This window comes from Babylonia areolata, chromosome 22, assembly GCF_041734735.1.
Source record: "Babylonia areolata isolate BAREFJ2019XMU chromosome 22, ASM4173473v1, whole genome shotgun sequence".
Taxonomy (NCBI): Eukaryota; Metazoa; Mollusca; class Gastropoda; order Neogastropoda; family Buccinidae; genus Babylonia; species Babylonia areolata.
Genome location: NC_134897.1, coordinates 14,436,468 through 14,457,032, shown reverse-complemented (window position 1 = coordinate 14,457,032; position 20,565 = coordinate 14,436,468). Strand labels below are relative to the sequence as shown.

At 43.1% G+C, this 20,565-nt stretch overlaps 1 protein-coding gene across 1 annotated transcript in view; it reads left to right on the top strand.

Moving 5' to 3' along the window:
- Positions 1-20,565, top strand: part of LOC143297518 (uncharacterized) — a 75,167-nt gene that overhangs the window by 16,244 nt on the left and 38,358 nt on the right. The window contains exons 6-7 of the mRNA XM_076609918.1: positions 1,654-1,824; positions 9,676-9,897. Of these exons, the coding sequence (XP_076466033.1) occupies positions 1,654-1,824; positions 9,676-9,897 (393 nt within the window). The remainder of the gene's footprint in view (positions 1-1,653; positions 1,825-9,675; positions 9,898-20,565) is intronic.

Sequence of the window (20,565 nt, the reverse complement as noted above, 5' to 3'; positions counted from 1 at the left end):
TGAAGGAGGAAAGAGTAAAAGGATGGAAAAGGTGAAGCTGAAAGAAAACACACAGAAGTAGCAATAACAAAAATAAAATGAAATAAAATAAAAAGGAAGATGATGAAAAGATATGAAGAGAGTTACGGAAAACACGATGAAGAAAATAGAGGACAGTAAAAACTTGCGGCCAAGGACCGGATGAGAGGGAGATGGGGGGTGGGGATATGGGGGGGGGGGGGGGGGGGGGCAGGCAAAATGAAAAATTCCTCACGAAACAACATGAAAAGGATGACAAAAGAAGAAAACAAAAAAACGTAGGACAGATGGATAGGTGGATGAAAATAAACGATTAAAAAAGAGAAAAGAGGAAGGATAAAAAAAGAAGAAAAAAAAAGAAGTAAAGACAGAAAGGGGGGAAAAAACGAGAGGTTAACGAGGGCAAAAAAAAAAAAAAAAAAAAGAAGCAGAAATAGAGCACTGCCTCTCCTCTATACGAAAGAAAGAAACGTAGAATTAAATAGAGGTATATAATTATAAACAGATAAATGGGCCAAGGAATACTTTTTAGCGAAACTGTACGCTGTGTCAGCCAGTATTAGTCAAATCTACCTTGGAAATAAACAGTCAGTGTCAAGGAGGCGTCGAAGGGTGCAGAATGATCCATATACGCTACATCACATGAGCTTGAATAAAAGAAGAATGGATTTATATCAAATATGTATGCAGATCCAGCCTTTTTTTTTCTTAAAAAAACAAACCACATTTCATTTGCATACATAATCACTTTTTTTCAATTGGCACCCTTGTTTCTGCATGAACAGTTGCATGGCGTACATCAACACAACAGAATACATGTAACGCTCTCTCTTGCTGGTCCTTTGACTACAGAAGATACTGAAGTGCAAAAAACGTGTACAGTGTAACCTCCGTGTTTGCATGTTCAATGTCCAACGCAGAAGAGGAGTGAGATCCGCCTTTATATGCGGAGGCGGTAGACACAGTGGATTTGAACTCGATGCTCCTGTGTGGCCGTAAATGTCCATGGGACCTTCAAACCTTAAAACTTAAATGTCCACGCTGTTCGCTTTAGGTCAGTCTCCCGCTTGTGTGATAATACTGACACTTTTTAATTTTCAGTGATGAGACGTGTCAGTGTTTTCGCATTTTGTCAAGGTTCAGTGATCTTATTTGAAAATGTTCGAAGCAGGTTTTATTTTATTAATTCTATATTTTCAGACCAAGAGTGTGCTTGTCAAAGAATATTGATCCTGAATTCATTTGTTTTCTGTATTTCAGCGCCATTTCTATGTTGTTGTTTTTTCTGTCTCTTTCTCTGTCTCTCTCTGTCTGTCTCTCTCTCTCTCCATCCCTGGCTGTATGCTTGTGTGTATGGCATACACTTGCCAACGTATGTATAAGTAACGAATGTATTTAACTAACTTAGGAAGCTGTGTGCATCAGACACCACGACCACCATCTCAGAACAATGGAGTACAGTACAGTATAGTGCAGTGTGTGTGTGTGTCTATACACACACACACACAGATATATATATATATATATATATATATATATATATACACATAGAGAGAGAGAGAGACGTGTGTCTGTGTGTGTGTTTGCGCACGTGCGTGCTTGCGTGCATGTGTATGCGCTCTGTATGTGATCCAGAGCGAGGTGGCACGGCGACGTGTTCGTGCACCTGTTCGGGGACCTGGCAGAGCGGCCTGACCGGGAAGGCTTCTGGCGGGACGTGGCCAAGCTGTGCCGCATCCGGCACGAGAACATCAACCTCTTCATGGGGGCCTGCACCGTCACCCCGCACCTGGCCGTCATCACCAGGTGAGTGATACTTGTGGGGTGTGTAACCTCTTCATGGGGGCCTGCACCGTCTCCCCGCACCTGGCCGTCATCACCAGGTGAGTGATAGTTGTGGGGTGGGTGGGGTACGTAACCTCTTCATGGGGGCCTGCACCGTCTCCCTGCACCTGGCCGTCATCACCAAGTGAGTGATAGGTGTGGGGTGGGTGGGGTATGTAACCTCTTCATGAGTTCCTGTACCGTCACCCTGCACCTGGCCGTCATCACCAGGTGAGTGATAGGTGTGGGGTGGGTGGGGTACGTAACCACTTCCTGGGTTCCTGCACCGTCACCCCGTACCTGGCAGTCATCACCAGGTGAGTGGACAGGTACAGGTGTGGGGTGGGTAGGGTGTTTTGTTGGTACCCCTTCACCTGGCTGTCTTTACTAGGTGTGTGGACAGGTGTGGAATGGGTGTTGGTACCCCTCACCTGGCTGTCTTTACTAGGTGTGTGGAATGGGTGTTGGTACCCCGAACCTGGCTGTCATTACTAGGTGTGTGGACAGGTGTGGGATGGGTGTTGGTACCCCGAACCTGGCTGTCATTACTAGGTGTGTGGACAGGTGTGGGATGGGTGTTGGTACCCCGAACCTGGCTGTCATTACTAGGTGTGTGGACAGGTGTGGGATGGGTGTTGGTACCCCTCACCTGGCTGTCTTTACTAGGTGTGTGGACAGGTGTGGGATGGGTGTTGGTACCCCTCACCTGGCTGTCATTACTAGGTGTGTGGACAGGTGTGGGATGGGTGTTGGTACCCCGAACCTGGCTGTCAACACCAGTTGAGTGGATAGGCGTGGTGTGGGTGATGTCTTGGCTGAAGACAGGTGATGTCCTGGCTGTTCTGGCTTTTCAAGGGGACGGTCTTTGGTGGGTTACTGAAAGAGAATGTGTCAGTGATAGTGTGAGGAAATAGTGGTGGCGTCAACTTTTTGTCTCTCCCTTTTTTCAGATTTTTTTTCTTCTGTATCCCCCCCCCCCCCCCCCCCCCCCCGATCGTCTGCGGGTATTTTCTTTCCCACATTCGCGATCTTTAGGTTCTGTTGTCCACTCAACATGTTCTGTTTCCTGTTGTCAAATACTTCAGGTTCCTCCCTGTTACGGTTCAGTTCCAGCTTCTTCAGGGGGCGACACCGCGTTCGGACAAATCCATGCACGCTGCACCACATCTGCTCGGCAGATGTTTAGCCACAACCCAACGCGCGAGTCAGACCTTGAGTGCATGGCATGCGTATATATTTGTCTACTTTGATTTCTTCTACACAGTTATGCCAGAGGACAACACTTGTTGTCATGGGGTCTTTTTCAGTGCGCCGAGTGCGTGCTGCTACACATGACCTCGATTTTTCATCTCATCCAAATGACTTGATGCTCAGTTTGATTTTCCAGTCAAACGTGCTAGTAACGGTGAGACCGGTATTCGAACCCGTACCCTCACGAACACTGTATAGGCAGAACAACGTCTTTGCCATTCTGTCCCCTCCATTCCTCCTCCATGTTCCCCCACATGACACTCATCAGCAGATCTTTCCTCCAGGCTTCCAAACTCGTCAGTCATCAAGCATGGTGTGGTGAGTATTATCAAAACGAATTTCTTAAAAAATTTTTAAAAAATCCAAAAAACAACCACCCCAAAACAACAAGAAGAACAGTAACAACAGAAACTTAAACGGTAGTTATTTCCTGATTTTGCCTTTCGTTTTTTGTTATTATTATTTTATTATTTTTTTAATTATTATTTTTGTGTTATTTTTTACTTTTTTATTTATTCATTTTTATTTATTTTATTATTATTTTATCTTTTTTTAATTGATTTTTTTCCCACAAGGCCTGACTAAGCGCGTTGGGTTACGCTGCTGGTCAGTCATCTGCTTGGCAGATGTGGTATAGCGTATATGGATCTGACCGAACGCAGTGACGCCTCCTTGAGCTACTGATACTGATACTGACACGATAGCAAAAGCAAAACAGTACACAAAAAAGCACCGATTCCTTTCTTGTGGTGGAGATTGTTTTCACCCCGCAGAAAACAAAAGGACAGAAATGATTCTGAGTGGAAAACAGTTCTTCTTAATCACCCTGTTTATTTACAAAGAAGTTTGTAGACGTATGTCTTCTGTAGCACGTCCGTTTAACACCTTTACTTTTCAAGGTCTCCAAAACTATTAATGCTCAGGAGTGTCAGAAACAGGTTTTTGTTAATCGCGTGTTTTTATTTACAAAGAAGTAAACAAAAAAACAAACAAACAAAAAAACCCTGTTTTTTTTTTTGTTTTTTTTTAACGACGAAGCAACAAAGCACCTGTTCCTTGTTATTGATCGCTGTCCCCAGGAGCCAAGAGAGAGAGAGAGAGACAGGTGGGTGTTCGGAAGCAAGGTGCATAGTGGGTGGTCAGCCTTCCGACAGTGATTTATGTTTCTGTTTTCTACTCTCTCTCTCTCTCTCTCTCTCTCTCACATGTCAGACTGTGCGTCCCACCACGTGACCTGTCGGTGGAATGATCCACGACTGATTGCGGTGAACTGGGGGTGGGGGTGGGTGGGGGGTGTAAGCCCACGATTTCTCTCACTTTGGGAGAAATCGTGGGATTGCGAGAAATCGTGGTCGTTCCCGTCCCACGTTTTCTCTCAATTGCGAGAAATCGGGTGGGGGTGGGGGGGGAGGAGGTGTAGGAGTCCCCTTTATTGTCATCAAAGATATGTCCTTTGCGATCGGGGTTGGTTTCTGGTCTTTTCCCAATGCAAATCTAAGAGACAAACGAGAGAGATAAAAAATAAATAAACAAACGAGAAATGGGGGAAACGATAGCGACGATCATGATAATAACAGTGGCGTTAGCGAAGACCGCAACAGTAGACTGTGAAGGTGATGGAACAGTACTTGTTTAAAAAAGTGTGAATGTATGTGTATGTCAGTGAGTGTGTGTGTGTGCGTGCGTGCCTGTGTGTGTGTGCGTGCGTGCGTGTTTCCTTTTGTATGTTTACTTGGCTGGTTGATTTGGTTTTCTTTCACTCGTTCCTTTATTTATAGTCTGTTCATCAAAGATAATGATATTAGACTGAAAATAATTTATATTGTTATTGCTATTATCATTATGATTATTTGTATTATTATCATTTCTATTATAGTGATGATGATTGTTATCATTAATTAGAAATCATCATTTCTGTATATTCAAATGAAAAGGGAGCGGTTGAGGTGGAGAGAGGGGTGGGGGGAGGGGGGTGATGGGCAGGGGACTGAGGAAGGAAAAGAGAGAGAGAGAACCGAATGTGGAAAAGATAGAGTACAAAATGTAAAATGGAGAGGGTCTTCTTTCACTCTGTTTTAAAATATTTTCAAGTTCTACGTGTCTTCCATGAAACCGAGTATCTGTCTATCTGTAGTGTAATCTTGCATGCGAAAGGATGCTTACACAAACAGATGAACAAATGAGAGAGCATGAAATGAAGATCATTCTAAACAGATGTGACAGAAAAGGTTGCATCACAACAAACATCAAAACTGTTTGGTCCAGTTTTCACGTGCCCTACGTGAGGGTAAAGCATTGTGAAACACCTTTTTTGCTGTCACATTTATGTGTAAAGTTGAATCATTTTGATGTTATTCCCAACATCCAGGAAAGATTTGGTTCAAGTCATATTATGTAATGTTATGTTTCTGTTTGAGTTATATACATTGCCTTAATTTCGTTGTTTGCTGTTGATTCCGATGTTGAATTTGAGATCGTGTTATATTATATTATATTATATTATATTATATTATATTATATATCATATTTCTGTCTGAGTTATACACATTGCCTGAATTTCGTTGTTTGCTATTGATTCCGATGTTGAATTTGAGGTCGATGCATTGCAGTGATACATCTTACGTCAAATGTAATAATTAGTTGTGCTTCAGTGTCATTAATGTTGATGTCTTTGCTAAGGCCATTATCATGATCGTCGTTGTCGCGCGCCCCCCCCCCTCCCCCCCATATTTTTTTCTCTTTTCATTTTCTCTCTCTTAATTTTCTCTCATATCTGCACTGGGAAAAGACAAGAAAAAAAAGACGATAAAAGAAATATTTTTGATAAAAATAAAGGGCACTTCCCACGATTTCTAACACATTGTGAGAATTCGTTGGGGCGTCCACCACGATTTCTTGCAATTGAGAGAAAACATTGGAGGAGAACGACCCCGATTTCTCGCAATCCCACGATTTCTCCCAAAGTGAGAAATCGTGGGCTTACAGGGGGTCATGTTGGAGCAAGGAACCCCGCTAATGTAGGAAACATTTCATCTCCTCAGATGCGAATTCTCTCTCTTTCTCTCTCTCTTTGCCTCTCCATCGTTTTCCCTCTCTCGCTCTCCCTTCCTCCCTTGCCCCCTCTATCTTCCTCTCCCTCCCCGCTGTCTTTCTCCCTCCCTCTCCCTCTCGCTCTTTATCCCTCTTCTCTCTCCCTTTCTCCCCCTCTCTCTTCCTTCCTCTCTACCTTTCTTCTCCCCCTCTCTTTCTTCTCCCTCCCTTTCGCTCCCACTCTCTCCTTCACCCCCCCTCTCTCTCTTTCTCTTGTTTTTCTCTTTCTCCATCCACCCTCTTTCTTTCCCTCCCTTTCTCCATCCCTTTATCTTCCTCTACCCCCTCTCTCTCCTTTCTCTCACCCGCTGTCTATCCCTCTCCCCTTCCCTCTCGCTCTCCCCGTTCTCACTCTTCCTCCCTTCCTCTCTTCCCTCTCTCTCCCTCCCTATACCCCTCTCTCCCCTTCATTCACCTCTCTCCGTCCATCCCCCACTCTCTCTCCCGCCCTCTTTCCCTCGGTCCAGGCATCTCCTGGCTTCTTGTGATGTCCAGTCGGTCGGGGGAGAGATGGTGGATTATTAGGGGGGGAGGAGAGAGGTGGATTAGGGGAGATTACAGGGATTAAGGCAGTGTTGACCTTTGAGCACGCACCGACAGAGTGCAGACTGATCACATCGGAAGTCTTTCTCTCTTCTGTCTCCTAGTGGTGGGCCTCTGTGTGTGTGTGTGAGAGAGAGAGAGAGACAGGGAGAGTGAGTGTGTGTGTGTGTGTGTTCGCGTGTCTGTGTGTGCGTGCGTGTGTGTGCGTGCGTGTCTTGTCTTGTCAGTCTGTATGTCTGACCACCAAGATGTTTATACTGGCAGAAGACGCCGCGATGCAAGGGATAAGTGCAAAGAAAGATGTCAGGCAAAGTAGTGATAAAAGCCGGTTGTAAGATACTGGTGTGGAGAGACAGGGAAGATTGAGGAAGAAAAGAGAGAGATAGAGGTTGGGGGAAGGGGGAGGGGGTAACGAGGGGTGCTAGACTCTCTCTCTCTCTGCCTCCCTCCCTCCCTCCCTCTCGGTCTCTCACTCGGTCTCTCTCCCTCCCTCCCCCCTCTGTCTCTGGTGCGCGCTTTTTCTTTCTGTTGTCTCTTCTTTTTTTCTGTCTTTCTCTCACTCTCTTCTTTCTCTCTCTTCTCTATTTCACTCACTCATTAAAACTTACACACACACGCACGCACGCACGCGCGCATACGCACGTACGCACACACGCACACACACACACACACACACACACACACACACACACACACACACACACACACAATGTGTGTCCTTGAGGTTGTGAAATAATCAATGTCGTGGTGAAGTTCGGAGTGGACCATTCCAGTAGGAATAAATAACTATGGTTTTTTTTGTTTTGTTTTTTGTTTGTTTGTTTTTTTACTCTCCGAGATAAGCCATAAATCAAACAGAACGCACAGAACACTAACACGGCACCAAAGGACCGTCTTGAGCAAATAACCGTCAAAGAGAAGTAAACAACTCGACAGAGCCTCGGCTATTTGCTCAGGAAAGTCTGCAGCCACGTACATCTGAAAGAAAAACTAACAGCGAACTTACAGAACGAACGACGCTTGACCGAATCGCCTGTCTCAAAATATGCACACCGTCAGCCACCGTGACGAAGTGGATAGCGTCGCGGACTGACGGCTGGGAGGACGCGAGTTCGAATCCCAGCGGAGGAGGTGGGTTTTATAGGCGCATGTCCGACTCCTTCCCAGAACTGAGGAAGCGCATTTACACAGGACAGAATCATTTGCTGTTCGCAACGCCTGTTGATATAGAGAGCCGTAACAATCACCACAGTTGCTCTTGATGGGTTTGGGGAGGGGTGGCGGCACCAGACTCGGGGATAGTTTGAGCAGTGGACGCTTGGAGATGATTGGGACTCGTGATGAACACAGCAGAAAACTGGGCAGGTTTCCAGTCAGCTGCTGTCCTTGACCTCTGGGAAAACACGAAGGAGGGAAAATGTGCATACAACAACATTTTTTTTTTTCTTTCTTAAACATGATTGAGTTTGGGTTACATTCTTTTCCCCCAGAAAGACTTTTATCAGCTGTATTTCTCAACTCTTTGCGGTGTTGAGAACTGAACTCAGAGCGACAAAGAACATTTCTTTCCTTTTTGAAGACTTAACAGAGTTCGGGTGATACTTTTTCCATCTCAACTAACTGCGTTGTTGTATGTGTGATTTGGTGGTGGTGGGGTGGGGGCATTTCTTTTTTTGTTTCTGTTTCTATTGCTGTTTCTCTGTCTGTCTGTCTTTCTCTCTCTCTCGCCATCTCTCGTTCATGTGGTTTATAATTTTGATCTTATACGATCCTTCAATGATGATGATGACGATGATGATGATGACGATGATAACACTGCAGACTGACGCTCACACCTCCCACACAAGGAGATCGTGGAGTTTACAATAAAAGTTATACATCCATACATAAGTATACGTGCATTCAAATATAGCATACCATCCACAAGCATATGCACACACACACACACACACACACACACACACAGTAGAAGTTAACCCATTAGTGACAAAGACTGTATCCAGTAAGGAAGAGATGAGTTCTGAGAGACCTACAAGAGTCAAGGTTTTTATTCAAAAAAGTTCACATGGGGGCACATGGGAAAAACAAAATAGGCAAAAGGCAAACGATACATGCCGACAATGTATGTGGTGATGTTACACATTACATGACGGACTTGTGATTAAGTGAATGGAATGATGCATTGTCTAGAGTATTTTTATCTGAACACAAAGCATCTGATTTCGAATAACATAATCTGCACGAACAATAACTAACCCAGAGTGTAGAGAAATCAGCCAGAGTGTAGTCAAGTAAAACAGTGATATTTGAAAAATGTTGCATGATAATCTTTATAAATTTAGACAGTTTCAATAAAGACGACTTTTTTGTGCATTGAACAACTGCGAGAACTTCAAAGCGTTCGAGTTCCTGCTATGATATGGCTCACACAAAAGTTATTGGGTTTTTTTATGATGGCTGAAAAAAGAACATCGAAATTTAGAATGGAACTTACAACGAAGATCATTCAAATCACATTTACATGTAACTTTAAATCGTTCTAGTTTCTTTATAATATGGCTTTAACAAATGTTGTTCTATGATGGCTGGAAAAAAGAACATTGAAATATACAATAGAACTCACCGCCAAGATCATTCAAATCACATTTACATGTAACTTTAAAGCGTTCGAGTTTCTGCTATAATATGGCTTTAACAAATGTTTCCTATGATGACTTGACAAAAGAACATGGAAATATACAATGGAACTCACCGCCAAGATCATTCAAATCACATTTACATGTAACTTTAAAGCGTTCAAGTTTCTATTATAATATGGCTTTAACAAATGTTTCCGATGATGGCTTGACAAAACAACATCGAAATATATAATGGAACTCGTCACCAAGATGATTCAAGATGATTCACATTCACATGTAACCCTCGTGATACCCTCGTGATTTCACACAGCTACGTGACGGGCAAGTCCCTGTACGAGCACATCCACGTGAAGCGCGAGAAGGTGACCCTGCACCGGCGCGTGTCGATCCTGCAGGGGGTGGCCCAGGGCATGGGCTACCTGCACGCCAAGGGCATCGTCCTGCGCAAGCTCAACACCGCCAACATCTTCCTCTGCCCCAGGGTCAAGGTCTCCGCCATCGATTTCAGCCTGCCCGAGGCCAGGCACAACAGGTGAGGGTTTGGTGGTGTTGGGGGGTGTTGTTGGGTACGGGTGGTGTGGTGTATCGCACGATGTGGTCTGGTCTTTTTTCAGGATTTTGTTTTCTACGTTTGCTAGACGTGAAAGTCTTATAAGGATTTCGTTTTCAGTTTTTCAGGGTTTTTTTTTTGTTTTGTTTTTTTGTTTTTTTGATCTGTTTTACCTAATGATTTACCGGGTTCATTTTAATTACTGTTCACATGCCGGTAGTGATTGGTCCGTTGTATTCCGTGAGCACCCTTCATGAGGGGGGAAGTCTCATGGAATAAACCATTTAATCACCTGTCTCTTCCTTCTCGTGTGTTATCTGTCGGTCTCTCTCTCTCCCCCCCCCCCCTTTCTTTCTTCTCTCTATCTCTCTCTAGTTCGGTACTTATCTTTTCATGTTTATATCCTGGCTTTTATACACTATTTTCTTCTTTGCTAACAAAACGAAATGATGGTATGTTCATACCCCTTCATATCGGACTTTGGCTTTAATAAATTCCAATTCCAATTCTCTCTGTGTGGCTCTGTCTCTCTCTCTCTCTGTCTCTCTCTCTCTTAATGCATGGTCATATGATATCTAGGAGTGGGACGAAAAACGGAGATGTTTGATGGCATTCTATTCACAACAAGGATAGGTTGATTTTTGTGGGCCCCATCGATCATCACACGTTTGATTCAGAAAGAGAGGATGACAGAAGGGAGATGGAAAAACCACATAGAGTGTGGTGTGTCTTGTGTGTACGTACGTGCGAGCATGTGGGCGTGCAAGAGAGAGAGTGTCAAAAGTCAAAAATACTTTAATGTCAGACCTCTGGCCCATAACGTGAGTGATGACATGTTCTGTGTACAGGGGAATGTTTACATTTTTGTAGCTTGCATCCGCACATTCATTGCTTTGTGAACAAATCTAGACAGCTTAAATAAAACAGATCCATTAGTACTAGAAATAAGTAACCAGAATTGAAACATACATGGATTTCGAGAATACTTTGGCGGAATAAATTCACTTCTTATTGCATCATAATTGGGATGATATATTGAGAGAGAGAGAGAGAGTTATTAAATTCAAAACCACTGAAAATGCTTTTTTTAAAAAAAATTTTTTTTTCAAATTAGAAATATAGTAATTTCGTTATCCGGACTTTGTGTTGAACAATGATCTCTCTGCTTTAGTCACGGCAGACAGAACAATCAGAACAAGAGATCAGCTCTAAAATAAAACCTTGACGCATGGAAACCACAGACGAAACGATCGAGGGGAAAAAAATCTCGGCTTTATATCTAAAAAGAAAAGAATGAATAAAATATTGGCAGCCTTTCCTTCCAAGGGAAACTTGCCAACGCTCTAGCTGACGTCATGAAATGTGCCGCATTGATTTTCAGGAAGCTGGGAGCGAGGAGAGGTGCGAGCGGGAGTAGAGGGAGGGATTTCTTTCTTTCTTTCTTATTTCGTTTTTTTTTTTAGGGGGTTGCGGAGGTGGCTTGGGGGCGGTAGTTAACGTTCATTGTCAAGAGTGGTTGGTCAACATTGCTCAACATCGCTGTTCTGAATGAAGGCTGTGGGAGAAGTTACGAGAGTGGAACACGGGGGGAGGGGGGGGGGCGCAACAGCGTGCGCACAGACTGCTGTTATTCCCCCCCTCTCCTCTTGTCTCCTCTGACAATCAGAGCAGAAAGATTCGTGATTGCACAACACGCGGCGAGATTTGGTGAAAGATTTTATCGCGGGATGGGGTCAGGGGGAGGAAGTGGTGATGGGGATGAAGGGAAGGATATACGGGGGCCATGGATTTTTTTTTTTTTCTACATTATTTCGCCACTCCGTTTTATGTCTCGGACTCTGTCTGTCTGTCTCTCCATTGAATATATGTGTGCTATTGTAACCGATGTAACTAGCAAGGACAGGTTGTAAGAATAGGCTATGCCTCAAAATCTTAATTCTTGAATAAAAAAAAAAAAACGTTTTGAATTCTGAGCTCTCTCTCTCTCTCTCTCTCTCTCTCTCTCTCTCTCTCTCTTTCTCTGTCCCCCTCTGTCTCTGTCTCTCACAGAGAACGTGCTAGCCTGTATTTAAAAGCCATGTCGCAAACATGTTGGGGTTTTTGTGTTTTTTTTTTTTTTTTTTTTTTTTTGGGGGGGGGGTTGTTTTGTTCTTTTTGTTCTTTTTATTTTATTTTTTTATGGTAGAGCAGAAACTGTGTGTGCTTGCAATAAAGATCCAGTGAAACCAATTACACGTGTGAGAAAGTCAAACAGCAAACCGAAAGTGGTGAAGAAAAAAAATTGTACCGGGGGGGACAAGATTGACAGGGCAACACCAAATCAAGTGAGACGCGCGGTACCCACGTGCATTTTACGTGAAGTTTTACGGCGCCAGAGAGCCTTGTATGTGCGCGCGCGTGGTGTGGTGTGTGTGTGTGTGTGTGTGCGCGCGCGCTGGTTGGTGGATATGCCCATTTTAGTCGATAAAATCCGGGGTTTTTCCCCCGATCACTGACATGATGAATGACAGTGGTGCTTTAACTTCACATAATTTAGAGATTAGTTTCAGCTGAAATGTTTGGAACAGCTGAGTTTTCATTTGCGCACCAGAAACCTTGCGTCCTTAAAACTAACCTTGGTGATGCAGAGCCTGTGAAAATAATCATGCATTAGAATTATTACTTGAATTCATTTTTCTGCATTCGTCTTGGATTAAAGGCTATGGGGTCATGCGCGTTGCCTATAGATTTTGTGAGAGGTTCTTCGTAAATCAAAGAGCGATTATGAAAAGAAGAAGAAAGAGAGAGAGAGAGCCATAGTGGTCAGGAAGAGAAATCGTTCAATGTTCCCTTTTTTTTAAATTGCGTAATCAGAGTGCATACTGTAGCTCCACGTCAACGTCGGCATTTTCAAAAGCTAATCAAAAAGAGGTTGTTTTTTTTAGACATGATTTTCAAGAGCTAGGAACATAACGGGCTTCGATGTAATATGTCTTTAATGTCGTGTCTTCCAGAGTTAAGCATTCTTTATAGTCGCAGCGTGTTCATCTTTGTCCCAACAATGTCTCATCTTCGTGTTTTGCCGATTATGACCTTTGCATACGGCGCGGTAAGCAATAACATTCTTCATTCGAACATTTGATATGTAGTTGCAAGGCATGCAGTGCAAGACGTAACGACAATAATAATGACAATGATAACTACTCTATATGATGTGCTCTACCTCTTGAGTGTAAACAAAGACTTGCTGTTGCGCTATACAAGACAGGCAGAACTTCCTGTTCAGGACACAAAGGGGTACAAAGCAAAAACAAAACAAACAAACAAAAAACAAACGAAGTGCAAGTTTTCTGAGATTTCTGTGCTGAAAGATGAACACAGTTTTATGCCCATCGAGTTAGACCGCCGTTTTGATTGTGTATTGTTAGCGAGGCCGCCCCGTTTCCTCCAAACACACACACTCACGCACACTACAGCGCTGACGTAGAAACTTCGCGTCATTCCCCATTGTGTCACTGACCTGGGCCTCGAGTTAACGACTGATATGATTGTCGTCATCACGGACGTTAATGGTGGTGAGCAAGAGAGCTGGTTATCGCTGTGTTCAGAGTGATGGCTGACTGAAGTGTGCATTCGTTAAAGCTTTTTACTGAAAGGCTATTATGGAAGCCACCCCCCACCCCCTAAACACACACACACACACACACATCCCCACACCCCTGTCTTTCTACCCATTCCTCTGTTTCTGTTGCTATCCTCGCATTCTCTCTTATATATTTCCCTGTTTTATTTATGTATTGATTATTCTTGGTTGATGATTTGTGCATCAGTGCGTTTGTCGAAGTCGTAACTCACGATCAAGTTATATTTCAATGTTGGTGCAGATTATTATGAGAGATTTTAGTAAAAGGGCACTTCCGCCCAGCTGATATCAGACTCAACAAGAGATTACAAGTTCCGTTACGAAAGCAGTTTTGTGTTTGTATATTTGTATGAAAGCACCATACCATGGTGTCAGAAGCTAAAAGAACCACTGAATTGTATTTTCTGAAAGGCCCATGTCTCAGGCAGCAGGTAAAATCTTACATTTTGCAGAAATCAATCGGCGCGACGGTTGCTCAATTTTGTTTTTAGTGGTAGTGACATCCTCCGACACAGACAACGCAGTAGCGGTACAGAGACACTGATGTTTTCTTGGTTTTCACAATACGTGGTTTAGTGGTACTTACACGTCAGCAGGTTCACAATGGAAGGTCTTAGAAAGCCACAACCCCTGTCTTTTGAGGGCAACGTCGCCGACAGCTGGAGAACATTTGAAGCAGAATTTGACATTTTTGTAGAAGCTGCCTGCAGCGACAAGAATGAGCGTACGAAGGCGTAAATTTTGCTGAATCTGGCTGGAAAGGATGCCAATGAGAAGGAAAAGACTTTCAATTATGCTGCAGAAGTGAGGAATGACAACGGTGACGTCACACAAGCTGCTGAAACATGTGAGAGGATGGCTGTGTTGAAAGCAAAGTTTCGTGGGCTCTGCAACCCGCTGACCAATGTCATCATTGAGAGACACATGTTCAACACCAGATATCAACAGGCCAGTGAACCAATACAGAGTTTCATAACAGCACTGAAGATTCTGGCAGACACCTGTGAATTTGGCATACTCAAAGACTCTGAGATACGTGATAGAATTGTTTGTGGGGTGACGTCAGATACTTTGCACAAACACTTGCTGAAAGAGAGAGATCTGACTCTCCACAAGGCAGTCCAGTTATGCCAGATACATGAAACTGCAGAGAAACACACTGAGCAGGTGTCAGAAGAACGTGAAGTCAGCGCTCTCTCTCAAAAGGCAAAATCATCATTTCAACGACTGGGCGGAAAGGCATGTGGCTATTGTGGACGCCAACATAGTCCAAAGAAGGAGGCTTGCCCAGCCTATGGAAAGAAATGTTTTTCATGCATGAAGATGCACCACTTTGCGAAGGTTTGCAAATCATCAAGAAGACGACCAGACAAGACCAGGCAGCTTGCCCAAGATGTGCCAGGACATCGAAGATGTGGTCTCTCAGTGTTCAGCATGCAACACTTGCAAGGCCCATCTCCAAAAGCAGCCCTGCATCAATCACCCTGTCCCTGACCTCCCATGGGCAACTGTTGCAGCAGATATCTTTGACTGGAACAACCACCAGTACTTGGTAGTTGTAGACATGTACTCTGGGTGGTTTGAGATGGACATGCTTCCTGAAACCTCCTCTCGCAGTGTGATCACAAAGATGAAATGGGTATATGCTACTCATGGTGTTCCAGAGAAGCTCATGACTGACAATGGCCCACAATTCACAAGCCAAGAATTTCAAGCATCTGCCAGAGAATGGAACTTTGGACACACCACAAGCAGTCCCTACTACCCAAAGTCCAATGGCCTTGCTGAAAACGCTGTCAAACAAGCCAAGCAGTTGCTGGAGAAGAGCAAGAAGGATGGATCAGACGTTTTCTTAGGCATTTTGAACTTGCGCAACACACCAACGGATGGAATGGGTTCACCAGCCAAGCATCTGCTTTCCAGAAGCACCCGTACTACACTCCCTACTGCAACAAAGCTACTGAAATCCAAGCCCCTGAACACCTCAGAGATTTCCAGTCAGCTGAGAAAGGCTTGTCAACAGCAGAAAAGGCACCATGACAAATCTGCTAGAGACTTGAGACCTTTGCAACCACGCGAGGTGGTGCGCATGCAGACTAACAAGGGATTCCAGCGACTTGCAGTAGTGAAGTCAGCTTATCACTCTCCAAGGTCATACAGTCACCTCAGATGGAACCGACTACGTGCGTAACAGACAGCACCTTCTCCCAGTGAGAGAATCCCGTTCACCCAGTCCACAGCTTGACAGCAACCCTTTCAATAATTCCATAACCCCGCAGGTTCGTGGCAGTCCAGCAACACCAAAGGTTCAGCTCAGACAGTCTGCAAACCTACAATTCTCACGTGACTGTACCCGTCCCCACCACACCCCTTCCACACTGAAGGGTGTTCGTGATCAGCACACACTGGTCCAACGCAGCAATCCCCGACACCTGCAGCTGTATCCCAGTGCCACCACATCAGACTAGGTGATCCCACCTTCACGCCAACCCGCAGTCACCACCAACCCTGCTTGACGGATGCCAGCCGGAGCAGCCCCTGTGGCGACGCCAGCAGCGATGCCAGCCAAGCCTGACCCAGTGGTGACCCGCAACGGGAGAGTTGTGAAGCCAAACCCCAAATACATTGACACTTAAATGCTCATGCATCGTCACAATCACATGCACTTTTGATTGACGAGACAAAGACACTCACAAAGTCGCATTTTTTTCAGTTTCAGTTCAGTTTTGTATTTTGTTTCTTTTCAGGAGGAAAATGAATAGACTGACAAGTGTTGTATTTTCGTTTCTTTTCAGGAAGAAAATTAAGAGACTGACTGCAAGTGTTATATTTCGTTTCTTTTCAGGATACTGACAGCACGTGTTCAAAGGAAAATGACGCTGATGTTAACAGTATTTTATTTCATTGATGAGAAGAGAGATGTTGTATTATTATGTGAGATTTGGGTAAAAGGGCACTTCCGCCCAGCTGATATCAGATTACAAGTTTACAAATTCAGTTACAAAAGCAGCTTTGTGTTTGTTTATTTGTATGAGAGCACCGTCCACAGTTCGGATCTTTTCTTTTCTTTTTAGCGTGCTATTTCAAATCCAGCTCTGCCTGTCACTAAATGTGGCTTCGTTCAAACCTCACTTCATTTAAGAATGTGTCCGTCTCAAGCCTCTGTCAAATTGCTGACGCTGAAGAACTCTTAATTGCCTTCATCAGAAAGGAATAAGAAGCGTGCAGTTATTGAACGGAAACACGAAAGCGTGGGCATAGCTGCAGCGGAAAGAATCCGCGTTCGAAAAGGTTGGCCTCGATCCACAATTGAAGACTTGTTTCGCTTGATCAGCAGTACACGTCAGCATTTGCCCCCCCCCCCCCCCCCCCCCCCAACTCCCTTCTCTTCTCTCTCCTCTCCCTGCTCTCTATCGCGGAATCACAGAGATCGTGTTTCGTTAGCTTTTTTATCGGCGGGTTTGTTGGTGAGAGCTCATTTAGCGCTTTTATTGTGGAACAGCGCTGGTCGGATGGCAGTCGTCATGTTGTCATTACGTCACTGACCCCCCCTCGTAAACGCCTACGATTGACGTCATCATCACGTGCCGGCCGTGACGTATTTCTGTGGTGTGAAGTCTTGTTTTCGTCTTCAGTTCAGTTCAGTTCTTTGGACGTTTATAAGCCTTGTGGCTTTTTTTTTTTTTTGTTCCAGTCCAACAAAAATATTGATTTCAGTTGCCAGTACACTTGCTCAGGAGTAATAGTAGTAATTTTTGTTGTTGTTCTCGTTTTTTTTTTTATCATTAATCAATGAATTTCAACTTGCTGATACTATCTACTCTTTCTAGGAGATTTTTGACTCACTTGTGTAAACAAAGTGAGTCTATGTTTTAACCCGGTGATCGGGTGTGTGTGTGTGGTAAACTTTAACATTACCATTTTCTCTGCAAATACTTTGTCAGTTGACACCAAATTTGGCATAAAAATAGGAAAAATTCAGTTCATTCCAGTCATCTTGTTTAAAACAATATTGCACCTCTGGGATGGGCACACACACACAAAAAAGAAAAGAAAAAAGAAAGCCAAATTATATGCAAACTGAATTTACTGTTATATTTATATTTGTTTTTACTCTCTAAACTTGGCACTTTGATCTGATATTCTGACACAACAAGGACAGTCATTTTTATCATTTTTTGTTCAAACAGGAACTTCTTCTGCTAAGCATGGAAGTTATATTTATTTTGCATGTCTTTGGTGCAGATAGTAAAAAAAGGAAATTAATCTGTAATTAATGCTATATGGGGCTTAATTTGCTTTAAACTGATCTTTCTCATCTTAAACACTACATTTTGAAATTATACTCAACTCAATACATAAAAAGCTTGTATGTTTTACTGTCAGTGTACAGGGCTTTCACTATGTTCATTCGCCCAAGAGATCTTTTTCGGAAAATACTAAAATAAATATGGCGAGTGGACTTAATAGATCTATTGGCTGAGCCCTGAAGGTCATGAACGACGCCATTTTGTTTCAAGTTGTTGACCTGCCCGTTCAATCCTATATTCAATCGACAATACACGATAACATGTGATGGAAAGTTGGAGAAGGAGACCGTTAAATATTTATCCAGAGAAAGATTTGTGAACGCCTCATCACTTACTGGATTATGCCCCAAACTGCCATAAAAATATCCACAGAATCAGTCGGAATTCACAGTTAAAAATAATAAACCGTGAGAGTTAATACCCTTGAATTGATGAAACTAAAAAATTCCCAATCTTGATTTTTCTCAAAATGAAGTCCTTTTCACTTCATACGACGTTTAGAAGTACTTGTACTTGGCTCTACATCTTATTAGTTTAACAAAATACTCAATTTTCATATCAACTTTAAAACTATAAAACTAGAATGAACATAAAAGAGAAATTGAATCGACCGTGTCAACTGGGTGTACTAAACTTGTACATCTATCTAGATCCAGAGAAAACGGCTGAATGTTGCAGTGTGGTTGCGGCGATAGCCACGTCTCCTTTACCGCGGACTTAAAAGGAATTTTTTTAAGTTGAATGCCCAAGATACACCAGAATAATATGATTTAAAAAGCGTTCTCACTGCGTATACCGCAATCGATTTATCGCCCTTTAAAAAAACATGTTTAAATGTTATATTTTTGAACGTCAGTTAAGGAGCCACGATAGTGTAATGGGTAAGACAGTTTCTTTTCACCCGAATACGCGGGGTTCGAATCTGCCGTTAAGACTTTTTTTTTTCTTTTTGTTTTAACCCGAAGCTTTATAATAGCAAATACAGAGCACATTTTAACGATTAGATTTTTTAAAGTGTATCACAAGTGAGTCTTGAAGGCCTTGTCTCTCTTGTTAAAAGTGTTAACATTGTGAGCCATCTTAACATGCAGAGGTAGTGTATTCCAATCAGGGGCAGTTCTGTTACTAAAACAATTTTTTCGAATGTTAGTTCTTGAATGCTTAATAAATAGTTTTTCAGTGGCATTCCTTGTTATATCCGTGAAAGGTTTTGTGAAAAAGGTCTTTTTTTCTAATTTATCAATATTATTGAGTATTCTATATGTTTGTATCAGATCCCCTCTAATTGTACGAAATTTCAAAGATGGTAAATTAAATAATTGTAGTCTTTCTTTATATGTTTTATGGACAGATTGCTTTTTGTATAGCAGGGTACCAAATAACATTTCCGTATTCGAGGTGTGGTCTTACATATGTCTTAAATAATCTAACAAAAATGTCTTCGGCTCTGGATTATGCGAAGGAATATTACAGGAGTGAAATGAAATGGCTTGTTTATTGCATTGTGTAGCGTGTAGCTCAACTATTATCGCTCGTGAAATTACCCCGAATTGGAGGTGATTGCCCATGAGTTCGACAAGTCCCATATATGGACCATGATTTAAAAAAAAAAAAGATTTTTTTTTTTACTTCCCTTCCACTGGACTTTGAGTGTCGGTCCTTGTCCTAAGCCGATAAACCTAGATGCAGCATGCATTTCGTTCAGTGCAAAATAACCCACGAAACAAATCGTTTTCACTAACAAAATTCTGTTAGAAAGATCCATTTTGAAAGTAAATCAAGTATAAATGCAGACAGAAAAAATAAGGGATGGTTCGGGCGGAGGGGGTATGGGTGTCGCTGCACTGTGGCAACGCGTTGTCCCCGAGAGCAGCCCGAATTTCACCCAGAGAAATATAATAATAATAATGATAATAGTATTTATATAGCGCTGAATCTTGTGCAGAGACAAATCTAAGCGCTTTCACCCCAGTCATTCACACGCATGTATAACTCTGAAACTGAAGACAAGGAAGAGGCATGGGAGGGAGGCTATCTTGTGAAGAGGTGGGTTTTAAGGCCAGACTTGAAAGAGCTGAGTGCGGAGACCTGACGAAGCGAAAGAGGAAGTTCATTCCAAATGCAAGGTCCAGAGACCGAGAAAGAACGGCGTCCAGCAGTGGAGTGTTTGAATCTGGGTATGCGTAAAATATGTTGATGACAAGCAATACAATACAATACAATGCAATACAATACAATACAATACAATGGTTGTATGATGCCTGATAGTCGTGTCCGACTATGACCATCAGAACAGCAGAGGATGTAACTGCTGTCCCGACTGTCTGGGCTAGAATTTGTTTATAGTGGAGAGTGTCTTGCCCATGTTACATCCCCCACTCTCTCGGCCAAGAGGGTTTAAGGACAGTCGGCGTTGGGGATGGTTCCCAAAGGCCAACCTGCCCCCTAGGCTGCAGCGCTAAGAGCGGGGATAATCTTGCCTCCTAGTTTGAGAGTCATAGTCCTTCACAAAAATCTGAGCTGTGACTTCCCATCGCAGTGGAGAAACCATTGATCATACAGCTCTCACTTTGCTGTTGGCCCGCTGTAAGATTATGTGATTGTCAGTATATGATATAAACTGAGCGTTAGGCCAGATTACAGTACAGTACAATACAAACAAACACAATTCGATACGATACAACACAACACAACCAAAAAGGACGTTCACATTGTGCA